Raw genomic sequence first — 14,358 nt, forward strand, 5'->3', positions numbered from 1 at the left:
AGTTTTGGATTGCTGTCTGAGTCCTTCCTTCCTTGAACCTTCTATTTCGATGCAGAACCTCTAAGAGGTCCATGTAGTATTTTAGCAAAGTACGTTATTCTTCTTGTCTCTTCTTTTACCTGGAAGCAAAGATTTCCTTTTTCTCTTTACTGATATCCAGCACATTCAATTGAACTGATATCTCACTCCTGTTAGAGCCTGCCCTTATCTTAAAGTGGTGGTGCTGTAACTATGAGATACTTCCTAATTGGGAGTTGAATATAAACAAGTAGGTTTTATCTATTTTTTTATATATCTATGACATGCAAAAGAGAGAATTCTTATACTTTTTTTCCTTCTTTTGGCCAAATACTGGGTGGTCATCCTGCCGAATAAATACGGCAAGTCTAGTTTATACATGGAGTGAGTGACTGAAGAAGGTTTATTTATTTAAATGACTTCCCATTCAGATGAAATCTAAACAGAAAAGCATAAAAGTTATCTCTTAAATCCAAACCAGAGTTTTGGCTGAGCTTATTAAGTCTGAAGAGTCTGGACTTAAAACAAACAAACAAACAAATCTCTCTTTTTGCATATGAAACACACTTGAAATAACTTCCTCCAGCTATTTCATTTTAATTGCAAAGGTTTTTTACTGTACATTACCAAGTGCAAAAACAACCCTGTCAAATAAATACCAAACTGTTACCTCCACTTTACATATGCAACTCAGAGAGTTTATTTGACATGTCTTAAGTCAAAAAGCAAAATACCAGCAGGACAGGATTTAAAGTTGAGTGGACTCTAATCCACCAGGCTGTGCTCAGCCCACTAAACACGACTTTTATTGTACACCCAAATACCAGCTGGTGATCACTTGAAGATTGATGGTAGCATGCAGCTCTGGAATGTGCTCCTAAATTCACTCTTTGTGTCAGTTTTCATGGTGCGAAAAAGAGTGAAATACGGTTACGTTCTGTGTGTTTAAACAGCAAGCACGCTACACACTGAACACATCTCCCCGCAGAGCTTGAGCTCAGCACTCCTACACCCACACAGCCACATCTCAAAAATGACACCAAACAGTGATGGACCCACTGCCAGCTTCTGAATCCACACAGAAATGAAGTAAGCTTAAATAAAACAATGTTCAATGCACACATGCTTCTAAGTATTTCGGTTTTGAAATTGACATTAAAAAAAACTGCTAGGTCTTTATTGAGTCAATATTGGAAGTACTCATAACAGCCCTAGGCATTCAGCAACAGAAACAGTGAACATTGATGGTGAAACTAATAATTTCCAGTTGCATCCAACCTCTGAATTCTTCTGGGGTACATCGTCAAACACCGTGTCCAGTGAAGCATGTTGTGGCATTACAGCCATTTGGGGAAAAAAAAAAAATCTTAGTGTGCAATCTGATGAAAACACATAGCTGATGGGAGTGAATGCCTTTAATACACCAGAATAATGTATTTCAAGGGGGAGCAAAAAAAACCACAAAAACAAACAACAACAACAACAAAAAAACAACAAAACCAAAAACAACAACAAAAGAAACCCAGGAAAATATTTAAGGATAGGCTTGACCTTTGTTCTTCTAACAAATCAAACTTTTCTTGGCTTCAAGAGGCATCTCAAACACCCACGTCCCGAAAGCAGCTTGTTTCCTGTCAAAAGGCTGGGTGGCCTCTTGGATGCAAAATCAAATTTAATCAAAGAGCCCAAATTAGGCTACAAGGGATAATTTAACCATATAGAACAACAAAGAAATATAGAAAAACTAATTAAGAGTATTGTGGAGAACTATTCTACTACTCTGATATTCCTATTCTAGAAGAAGAAAAATCAAGATACAGTTGTGAAAGAACTGTGGAATTGAGTGTAGCTGTTGCTTTTAGCAAAGTTCATTATCTCCAATATAATGACCCTTCTGGCATCATGTTGGACTAGGGGTTCATTGAAGGTTCACTGAAGGGGCGATGCCATTTGTTGACCTCCAGCAGCTTTGTTTTCTCACGTAGTGGAGTGAGAATAAGTGTTTCTTTTATCCTTCCCAGATGTAAAGCAGAGCTTTCTAACTTTCTAGACTTCGTATAAAGAGATGTTTATCTGATATATAGACAAGAGTGATTAGATAGCAGGTATATGCATACCATTGACTGACAGGAAGCAAGAAAACACACTAAAAAAGGAAGCAGCACTTTACCTACTTGTATGTAATACCTGCCGTCCCATATACCTGTTTCCTTATTTTTACTATCGATGACTTGTCTTCTTTTATGAAGATTCCTCTGTATTCAGAATTGTCTGTGTCTAAAACCTTTGATTCACCAATCCATTGATATTAATTTATTAATGAAATTCCTTTGAATGTGAAATACTGCCCTCCAAGCCTCTTCAGCTCATGGCTGAGTAAATTCTATATTATTTTACTGAAAAATGAATAAAAGCTAAGCTCTTGGGATTTAGCTTGATCTCTTTATGCCTGATGTTTGCCTGATAGCTAATCCTAATTTGATTAAAATGATAATAATAATAATGAAACTATAACCAAGCCTGTATATACTTACTTGCCCTTTTTTATACAGAGTAGGGTTGAAAAGTGACTCTTTGAAGGAGAGAAAGGAATATAATGAAAAGGCTTCCTCTCCCTTACCACAGTGAAGTGGGTTCTTACTTTATTACAGAAACCATAATGAAATATTTCAGTGGTTGAGTTGTGTTTTCTCAATAAGTTTTTATTAGCTCTGGCAACAAACACAATTCTGCGGCTTAGCGACAATATACGCAGACAGAAAAAGAAAGACTGTGCATGTGAGTTGATGTGAAGAGCTTTTTCACTCAGAAAAGCTAAGAGACTACTACCATACTTCCATTATTTAAGATATTGATTATTTTGCAACATTTTATAGTTCCTCACTACCCTTCAGAGGCAAGGTTATCAGTGCATCAATGAAAATGCCTTACCACTTCAAAACTGCACATTTGGGGAATAGCTGCCTCTGTCAGTTTTGTGAAGGGCAAATTATGTCTTAGCTGTCTACAGGCTACCTTAGTGGGCCTGCAAAACACACTCCTACATTGAAAGAAAAAGGCAAACTTGCAAAGAAAGACAATTCAAGCAGTAAAACAACCTACCTTTCACTCAACCTTACTTACTGTCCCCCTGTTGCTCTCTTTCCCTCCCCAGTATTTGGAGACATCCCGGGTCACATCATCTGCCACAACAATTCGTGAGGAGTAAATAGTCAGATACTCAAACCTAAGCCTTAAAAGGTTTGCTTTTATCACAAAAATAACAGCCTGAATTAGATGCAAAGCTAATAAGAAGTACACTCAGGCCTCGTTCTCCTCCAGGGGTCAACCCATGAGTGGCAAATGGGACGAAGATGAATGAATTAGGAGCACAGCTCACAAGTCTCATGTTGCTGCCCAGTTCTGAGTTGGAGGATAGCACTAGCTTCTATTTTAATTCATTTTTCAGATAGACAATTACAATAATTCATTTTATTCAACTTCTCATATCTTTCTTTAAGTTTGGATCAAAGAGTTTTGGTGTCTGCATACAGTCAGGACTTCAGATGGCCAGTCAGTCTGATAGCTACTTGGAACATTTCTCTGTCTGACTGAGATCACAGGAGGACGCACAGCCGTTCCTCCAATGATGTGATTGCCGGTCCACTAGAAAAAAAGAGCAAGAGAGAAAACACAAGAGATTACAATGAAAACATACACTGCTCCCAGAAGAAGAAAAATAATGTGGAATTTGTCTGACTTCTCCATGGGTGTGGCTTTTTTTCTTGCTCCATCTCAAAAATAATGTCATACTTGGCAATCAAAAACTTCTCACTCCTGCATCTGGAAAGCAAAAACATCTCAAGCACCATGGCAAAGCCACTGTGTGCACCCAGGCTAGTGGGTGAGATGGGCTGAGCTTGTGCAGCTGTAGGCAATGTGGCAAGGACCCTCTCTCTGTCTTTTGGAAAGACATAAAAGAGTAAACTCACTACTGCTGTGCAGACTCTGCAGTATGCAGCTTACAGCTCTTGGAGTGCATTTTGCATGCTGCTGAGCTGTTATACATAATCTTGTTATACGCAAGACGTGGAGAAGACTGGCTCCCACCTGATGTGCCTAACTCAACTGCAGTAATCTTAAACCCGGTTGGCCTGTCTTTGTGGCTCTCCTTGCTTGCCAAAGTTGTCTCTTTACTTGTGGGACTAAAAATGAGAATAAAGCCTGGATATATTAATAATGGGCAGAAATGAGGAAGGTAATATTTAAATAATCTTCTTTTGGAAAGTTCTGTTGGGCAGCAGTACTTGTGACATCTTCTGAAATAAAACCCAGAAATTGCAATTATATAAAGGGATAACGTTAATGACTGATAAAATTATAAGGGCACACTACTTATTAAGAAATAAGAAGTCCACTCTTCAGTGTTTTTATTGAAATACCTATACAGACTTCAGAGGAGTTATTCCAGGCTTACAGTTAGGTAAGTGAAATAATCTGAAAATATGCCAAGAAGTGTCTACAGCCTAGCGAGACTGGCTGGCTGGAGGGTGTGGGTGGTCTTGCATGATTCTCAGTGGAGGAATCTCAATACTGGAATATTTGGCAAGACTTGGAATAGCTGTGCAACTGCAGTGTGGAAAAAAGTTGACATATTTTTCCTCTTTGTTTTGGAGTGGGGCTTCTAATGTGGAATGTGGTGTGATTTCATCATGACAATATCTGTGTAAGTAAAAAAAAAAAAAATCAGTGTTTTAATAGTGTCTGTTCTTCATAATGTAAATCTTCAATTAAAATGCACTTATGGGGTACATTGGGTTGATGAATGTGCCACAAAGCCACGCTAGTACATTTTGCCACATACAAGTAAGTGACTTTCTCTTGTTGCGTGTTTGCCTTTGCTTAGAAAGCACATTCTTTCTGCACAAAACTGGCAGCTGCCCACACCTCAGTGGATCTGCCCCTCCTTTGTTCTTCAAAGTAGCAAATCGAAGATGAAAAATTCTCTGTCAGTTTTTGATAGTTTCAACAGAACAGCACTCTCATGAGTGATTCCTCTTTCAGTACAACTTTTAAAAAGCCCCAAGATCTAAAGCCAGTTAATACTCTATTGTGATATTTTTAAAGACAAGTTATCAGGATCTTAGGACTTCTGTGTGTCTTCTTATGAATTGTAAAAAAAGAACTCATCTACTGACATATGTGAATGCTCTGCTTAAGGTCAACTATTAACTGGTATGTCTTTTCCTATCAACACATGGTCCCCTTCACAAAGAGCTATTGAATGTTTTACAGCTCCTAATGTGTATGTTGAGCTGCTCAAGGTGACAGATTGTACTTCAGACATGTTAGAGCTACCTCTGAGCCTGGTTCTCCAAAGACTTAACCTCAGTGCTATTATTTCTATTTATAAAAGACTGCAGTATCTCAATCCAGTAACGCTTAAATTCCATTTTCAACTCATTTAGCAAATATATTAATGAGCCTTCAAGGTGTATATTTATACCAGATCATATTTAGGTATCGTTGACATTTCTGTGTTATTTACTCTCATTCCAAATACACCAATTAAGTTTTCTTCTAGCAAATTACACATTTTACCTCTGGGCAAAGAGGGTTTCTGTTGCAGCCTGTACTGTCTGAACTCCCATCCTCCCTATCCTCCAAGTGATCTTGTTAATTAGTTAGCGTGTGATTTTATGAGCACTTGTAAATCTATTTTCTCACCTCTCCCTCACTCTTTTTTTTTTTTTTTAAATAAAAATTTAATTAAAACCCTTTCAGACAGATTCAGAAGCTAGCAAGTGTGCACATCTGTGATTTCCATTCCTTATAAACCTATTACCTCCTTATACAAAAAGCCAAATTTCATTCTAACAGCATTAAAAAAAATTACAAAGACTTCTCATGCATGGAGAAGAGATAAAGAGATAAAGAAAAGGTCAAAGGTCCACCTGAGCTTTTTGGGCCCCGTGTGGTTAAGGCACACAAGGGACTGACTAGTAGCACATCTGGCTGCTCGTGGCTCTTTGGCCAGATGACTGCGTTACCCATTTGTAATCAGCTTCACTTGAGAGCTGGCTGAGGGTTGGGTTTTAGTTTGAACACTGCATGAGCCGTGGCAAAATGCTTCAGCAGCTCTCTTATCTCACCTTCCTTAAGTAGAAGGAATCAATACAGATTTCTTCAAAGAAAAGGAATATTGACAGTACAAAGGTGACTTGTTCTGGAGTTTTGAAAGGAAATAGTCAGACTTACCTTGTTCTCTTTCTGTACATAAAATTCAACAAAACATTCACATTGTATCCTCACACAGTTGAAAAACAATATTATAAATAGCAGACTTTTTCAGAGGTACAATGTAAACTATAAAAACAATACATTTATTTCTTCCATTTCTTTACACTAAAAAATCAGAAATAAGGCTAAGAAAACAATAGTTAAATTATTAGATTCTGATGAACTACAATACCTTTTAACTAGGTCTTTTTGAGTCATTTCTGTTAATAAGCTACAAAACAGATAAGTTAATACAGAGTAGAAAAAAACCAGAACTTTTCTTCTGGCTGAAGCATTTTTTGAAATAATTTTTGTAACTTTGCAGATATGTCTGGCTTCACTCACATTTTTAAAGTATATAACCATTCCTTTCAATGTTAGCAACATCGTGTACAGTGTCTCTCTAAAGTTATATGTGCGAATTACTTTTTCGTATGTTCAGAAGTAACCTGTGAGTAAAAGAGTGCTATCTATTTCCATTTGATGTTATAAGCAAAAACATTGTTCTACTTAAATGTTTATTTATATGGAGGGAAAAAAAAAAAAAAAAAAAAAAAGGTGGTTTCATTCTAGTTCCTAGAAGGTGAGATTTTACATTGCATTTCACATTTGACATGGGCTGGCATATTCGTTGGCACAGACTCAAGGCTTAATGAGGCTTAAGAGAGTCTTTCAGCCTCCTTAACTAGAAGCTTACATCAAACCTACTGACACAAGGCCTGTCAGTTGTGCACCCCATGAGGGAATAAAATAAAACACCATTGTATTGCTGGCTTCCAAATCACTAAGGCTACCTAAAATCCATGCCAATTTAGGCAGCAGAGGTTCCCTGGGGAGATGTAGCCCATCTTTCTGGAAAGTTGTGTTTGTCCCCTTCCCTGTGGTGCTGTGTGTGAGCCTGGATTGCTGTGCCTTACTCCCTGCTTGTTTTGAGGCGCATACACCAAATCTCTGCCTCTGCTCTGAGCTTCCCCATAAGCAGCCTTCTGAGATGGAATCCTTATGCCAGCAGGAAAGAAGAGGAAAAACATATTATTTCTTGTACTTTACCACAGGGGATCCTAAATTAAAAGCTTGACAGAGCAGACTAGATCTGTTCAAAGAAGCCCTGCCAGGCTGGAAACCCTGGAGTGGTTTAGTGCAGAGAGAACCACGTGCGCTCTCTCATGTATCGTAGTTTATCCACAATTTATCAGTGGATAAACTCAGTGCTTTGAACTTGGGCTGGGAATGCTTCCATTCCATGGCTGCAGTTTTGCCAAATTCTGCAAGGTAAAGATATTTCTTGATTATACTGAACTTTTCAGTAACAGGTGTTTATGTGTATCTGCAAACAGGAAATAATAATATTTTGGGATGTTTGTGCTAAAAATTATATTAGTTTCAGTAACGTGTATAAAACATCCATATTAGGCTGTCTGTCAGGGAAGTTGCTGATATTGGTGTCTTATTTTACGTATTAGGGATTACCATATCCCTTCTGTTAGGAAAGTCAGGTTGTGTTTGCAGAATTGTGACACCAGTGAATCCAAATTAAGGAGTGATGAAAGGTTCATGTTGAGTGAATAAATAAGGCATTCGGAGGACAACCTGATGAGCGGTTCTATGCCCATGTTCAGGTTGGACAATTTGGGTATAACAGACTGTGTTTATCAGCAGGAGACATATCTCCACCTTCCTGGATTACTGGTATCTGATAGCTGTGATTTTTTGTTCTGGCCAACACAATGAATTTTGAGCATTACAAAGCCTTTCATGATGTTAATAATAGATACTACACAAACATTTTGTTGTTTCTCCTGTGAGAACACTCCTTTTTAAAAAATAATACTTGCAATTTTTGTGGTGGATTAAAAGAATAATTAAAGAGTAGTTGTTAAACTGTCTAATTGTCAGTAAGCCATACAATGTGTATGGAGAAATATCCCAATCATTGGGATGTCTAAAATGTGCAGTTCAGTAATAATATTTCTCAGGAGAGAGCTCACTACTTTTTTTTTTTTTTTTCATTAAAAGGAACAAGAGCTACATAACCTGTCTCTTAAGATCAAATTTCTAACAGTAGGAATCAAGTTGGTACTGGCTTTATCATTGTGGAAAGACACAACTAAATTCACTGACTGTTAAAAAAAAGGATGAACAAAGGTTATTCTTGTATCATTAAGGATCACAGTTATTTGCATATGGAATATATTATTATTATTATTTTAATTACCAAACAAAATTGTTCATATTCACAAAGAGTTGTCAACATCATTCTCCATACATGGTTTACTGCATTGAATATTTGGTTAAATTCCCAAAGCATGGAATATAATTTGCTCTGAAAATCAGTAAATGTTTACATCATTATTTTACAAAAACTTTTCAACGTGAAAAGGAATGTGGAAGACCTTACAGCATCCTTCTGGCCACTGCCCTTTCCAAGTAACAACACCCTGATAGTAAATATTTAAAAAAAATACATTTTCTGGGGTAATACTGTGGTAAATTTTGTTAAAAGAAAGTAAAATTTGAGGAATTATAAATTCCATCTCCACTTGCTTGAGTAGCCCTAAGAGGCAATAAACTGTAAGCTTCAGCACTGAAAGAAATAAAACTAATAAATCCGTATGAGAGTATTTGTTTCAGGGCTTTCCTTCCCTCCTATGAAAGGCGTAGAGTTTCTGTAGTCTAGTGACATGTCATAAGGTATTCTCCTCAGCAGCAATTTGGTGGAGACAGGTTACCCTTCAGGTGCTTTAGAAAGAATATCATTGCAAAGAGGTTAAAAATGCCAGGAAATAATGGATTTTAACAGATGAAAATTCTGGAAATCAAACATCTGTTGCTGTTTTTGTCTCACTCTTAATTGTCATGATCTTGATCATATTTTATGTCAATCATGTTTTATTCACTGTCAGTCATTGTCAGTCACCAGAGTAGTAAGGAGGGACATTATGTTGTGCAGTCGCTGTGCTCACATTTACCCAGCGTTGCACGGGAAACTGCTGCCTGTCCCAGTTTATCTGTGCTTTCCTACGATATCAAATATACGTTATGAGAAGGTTAAGTTTCACCTTACAGCTGCCAGATATTACAGTAAAGTTAATAAGGCCACCAGGAAAAGAGATGAGTGCTGGGCTTGTTATGAAAGGTCAGTCTGAGAATTTCAGGGAGAGCAAAGGGATTGCATTCTAATAGCACTATGCTGGTGAGTCTCCCTGGTGCCTTTGAAAATCCAAGATAAAAGCTTACAGCGAGGATTTTTTTTATAATAAATAAAGTAAAAACATCGATTTTTCAAGGGTTGAAGAAAGCCTTCTCAAAATGATATGGACAATTTTCATATATATTTCATGAGTACTGTTTCAGTTTAAGCTTTTAGGCCTAGACTGTAAATCTTGAGTGTATGTTTATCTTTTGTTGAGGGACATATGAAATAGAAATACTATTATTATTTTTTTTAATATTACCGTAAATAAATGCATGTAGACAGCCCTTATCTCCTGATAGCTGTCACGCATCTGAGTGAGTCAAAACATCATAACTTTCAGTAATTGAGTATATTTTTCATCTTCCTATGAAACTATCTAACAATCATGATAAAAATTAGGTGGATTTATAAGTCATATTTATCAATGCACATCATATTCTGATAAGTGTTCTTTCAGTCATTAGATCTTTAGCAGACAGGTATAAGTCCCAAGATTTGGCTGTATATTGTCTATAGCTTGCCAAAATTGTTGTCCAAGTAATTTTCAAAGAAAAAAATATGCTTCCCACTAAATATCTGTTTTACAGAAAGTACATACTTTAGGCACAATTTTTTATTTTTTCTTTTTTTTTTTTTAACAGAGCAAATATTCAAAATGGTTTTGTTTTGAGAGTTTTGTTCTCCAAAATGTCATTAGCCCATGTTAATCTAGTTATCTAAAAGGCAAAGATGATTAATTTTGGAAAATATAGCTACTGTTTTCTACAGGGAAATAATGAGCTTTAGCAACAGTGACAAGCCATATTTTCCCATATAAGCGGTTTGTGAAAGGGATGTGGACTCAGTTCTTAGATTTATGAATAAATATTATAGGGGGCTTCACTTTCATATGTACTGTGTATTTGCCACCTTTTTAGAGTCACAGGGAACACAACTCAGTAATAATGCTCATGAGGTAAGAAAGCATAATTATATGTTAAATATTTTAATAAGGACAAATAGATTATTAAAGTTTCTTGAGACATATCCCATCTGTTATTACTGAAAATAAAAAATAATCTGAATGGAGGACAAAACATGTTGGCCAAGCAAAGGCAGAAATGCTGAACTTTCTCAAGGGCAACAAGTAATAATCATATTGCAGATGCTTGTGCTGTTCCTGTAACAGACCCGATCCTGCACTATGGAAATCAAAGGATGCTTTTCACTTCACTTCACTTCACTTCACTTCACTTCACTTCACTTCACTTCACTTCACTTCATTGGAGGAAGTTTTATGTAGAAAAAAATAACTAGTTTACAGTTCTGATAGTTTGGTCTGAATCCCATAAACAAACAACTGAATAAGTGAGCACATTTAGGCTTGACTGAATACATATTGTTTTCTTTAAAATAAGCCATACATGGTGATGAAATTAAAAAAAAAAAAAATTACCTTGAAAAAGATAAAAACCTATTCTTAGTGAACCCCCCATTAGGAAAAGAAAATAAACTGTTCTTATGTAATTTTCATTGATCTTGTGGATCTTCTGCTGTCATAAACTTCAAAATGTATTGAACCCATTGATTAACTTAATATATGATCTTCTTTAAAAGCTAAAGCTGTAAATAATCATATCCATTAAAATGAGAATTAATTAGATGAATGAATAACAGCAATGCCTGATTTTTATGAGGTATGTCTAGATACTTAAGGTATTAAAAAATTGCATTAAAGCTGGAAAAAAATATTTTAACTTGAGCATTACATTATTACCAAGTGTCTGATGAAGGTATTTCACCTCTTATTGACTCCACTTGTGTATAAAGATTCCTTTATTTAGAAAGAAGTTCAGTTGTGAAGCAAGAACGCCAATTGAACCACTTTATTAACTTGTTGTCTTTACTGTTTCAGAGCTACAAGAAACAAAGACCTCCGAATATCACAGAATATCCCATAGTCCCCTGGATTACAGGATATTATTCATGGATGAAGATCAGGATCGAATCTACGTGGGCAGCAAAGATCATATTCTGTCTTTGAATATTAATAATATAAGCCAGGACCCTCTCAGTGTAAGTTCAAGACTTATTTTGAGAATCCCAGGTTACCTTACTATATGCCTTTCTTTTTAAGACAAAAAAAAAAGTGTGTTTCATTATTTTCAGCAGGCAGAAGCCCAGGCCTGCACTTTATTGAACTGTTGGTTCTTTTGTTATGTGTAGTGCAAGATGAACAAGCTATTAGCCTGACTGCTCCTCAAACACTGTTTAAAAATTGACCTGTTTACTCATTTTGAAGCCACATTCAGCGTGTCTTGGCCTCACAAGAAAAATTTGTATGGGTTGATAGTTTCCAGTCCGTTCCAAGATTTAAGGTAATTCAGAGATAGATTTTTAAAAGAAGCCTGTAAGGAAGAATAAGGTACATGCGATAATTTTGAGGCCACGAGATAAAAAACTACAGAGACAGAGTCGCCTTTAACCTTCAACTATATTTTTATTTTGTGCTCTGAACCCTAATTGCCAAACTCTTTTCCAGTCTTTGTTATGTCTGTTGTCAGCCCTTGCCCTTCACATGTGGGGCTGGAACAGCTCCTATTTGGGTTTTTTTGGACACCGTGACCTTTGCTGGAACATCTCCTGTTTGGGGCTTTCTGGACACTCTGACCTTCATCTCCTTCTTGGTGCCACCTATATTCCAGGTTCTCTCACTTATTGAGATGCCATTTTCTAAGGACCCTCTGTGTCCCACCTCCCCAAACTGTCGTAGGCAGCCTGTATCTAAAAAGAATCAAATTATCAAGTGTTTAAAACACTTTTGCAGATTCTTCTGTTTCAAGAGCCATTTCAAAGCCAGCTTCTTTGCTTTTAGAATAGGTGGCCTGCTGATGTACTTGCATGCCAAGAAGCCTGACTGTAAAGATATTACTTCTCTACAGACTTTGCCATGCCTATCTTTAGATTATCACAGCTACAACACTACCTTAAATTGTACTGTAAAGGCCTTGTTCTACCAAATGCATCCAATCCTTTAATCTATGGGTTTAATTACTGTACCTCAGGGGTATCAAGGGGCAGAGATATCCAGCTTGCAGCAGAGAAGTTAAATGCTTTCCCTAAGAGGCAAGGCTTTTAATGTGTCAGGAGAGAGAAAGAGGTCCTGCTGGAGGGTGATTAAGAGCAGTTAAATTAGGCTTTGCTCTGAATCACCCTCTGGACATGCCTGTCTACCTGAATTGATTGTGCAGGGAGTGCAGGGAGGCTAACTCTGACTTACACATTTAAATTAAATGCCTCTGTGATGGCATGAACACACCCTTCCTCCTCCTGATGGTACAGAAATCTTCCTCTGAAATGAGGCCGCTTTCTCTGATTTGAAATAGCTTGTGTAACCTTTCCCCTCTCAACCAGTGACTGGGCTTCAACTTTCCCTTAGCAGGTCGCTTTTACTTCTGCACAGAGTTTGGTTAGATAGAAAGGCTTCTGCTGGGTGAAGTATATTCTGCACTATAAAGCTGTGAGGCATTTCAGCAGACTATTTAGGCCTGCAAAAATAATAATATAAAAAACAAGGTCAACAGAAAGCAGAAACACCTGCAATTTACTAGCAGAGAATGGGATCACCTGCTATTAGGCTCAGAATTAATCTCTGCAATTCCACAGGTTCTTTAATTTGTTTATTTATTTTTATTAGAGATTCACTTTGCTAATCTTATGCCATTATAGAAACCTTATATACATATGCATAGATATTTACAACTCTCTGCATATATATGTATGTATGTATATATATATATATACACACAGAGATCTTGTAATGTTATTCTTTATGTTATCTCGAGGCTAAATGTTATCAGACTCTGCCACCTACTAAATTTCTAGGGAGTGATTTCTAATTGATGCCTTTCCTATTTCAAAATCAAAATAAATAATGGAAGAAGCTCAATAACTTTAGAGTTTGAGTATAGATCAGATAAACATTCAGACACTGAGGTGTTTCTTGGAAAATCTGTAGTGGAAGATATTTTCTAAGTAGATAGATAGTAGATATCTTGGTAGTAGATCTGTAGTGAAAGGTATCTTGGAAAGAAATCACAAAATCAAGCTGAAAACTTAAGATTTTCAGCAGGCTTTATAATGAGATAGTCCAAACCCTTACACTTAAAACCAAACATTTTACAAGCGCTCTTCTTTCAATATTTTAGTCTTCTGGTTTCTGGTGTGAACAATTTCAGAAATTCAGTAGAAGTAGAAAAGTAAAGGTGGACAGTAATTTGGGAAATGGTGCTGAAAATATCTCTTATTTAAAAGAAGTTTAATTAAATCAACTTATCTTAAAACTGTTTAATAAAATTAATTTATATCAACCAAAGACCTGGGCCTTTATTTTGTTTACTGCATACTAAGGCAGAAAGTTATTTTCATTTATCAGTGAAAATTCTTTTTTTTGCAATATAATCAAGGTGTAAAAGATACCCAAATATTTACTTATTAGTGTAAGTTAAAGAGTGAAATATTTCATTTAAATTATGTAATACATGTGTTATTTAAAAGATATTTCTTTCCTTGCAGATTTTCTGGCCAGCGTCAGCAAACAAGGTTGAAGAGTGCAAAATGGCTGGCAAAGATCCTACAGTAAGTTATAATCCACATACACATACATACACAAATTACGTACTTGGCAATAAAGTAAGAGCACCTTGAGTGCAGCCAAAAACAAAATGAAGGAAGTGTTTGTTTTGCTTTTTAAACCCTCTGCAGGACAAGTGATAAAGTGAATTTATGAAAAAAACAAGTTATATAGATAGAATGCACCTTCAGACTTTAACGGCTGGTCCATTTCCTCGACTTTCTTTCTTTTTACTAGTCAAATTAGGTAATAGTACTTTCCAGATATGTCCTGG

The 14,358-nt window shown here is 36.4% G+C and overlaps 1 protein-coding gene across 1 annotated transcript in view; it reads left to right on the forward strand.

Annotated features, from left to right (window-relative positions):
* SEMA3C (semaphorin 3C) overlaps window positions 1–14,358 on the forward strand; it is a 123,662-nt gene that overhangs the window by 58,036 nt on the left and 51,268 nt on the right. The window contains exons 3-4 of the mRNA XM_082045430.1: window positions 11,367–11,527; window positions 14,027–14,089. Coding sequence (XP_081901556.1) covers window positions 11,367–11,527; window positions 14,027–14,089 — 224 coding nt within the window. The remainder of the gene's footprint in view (window positions 1–11,366; window positions 11,528–14,026; window positions 14,090–14,358) is intronic.

This window comes from Streptopelia decaocto (assembly GCF_964273445.1).
Source record: "Streptopelia decaocto genome assembly, chromosome: 1".
NCBI lineage: Eukaryota > Metazoa > Chordata > Aves > Columbiformes > Columbidae > Streptopelia > Streptopelia decaocto.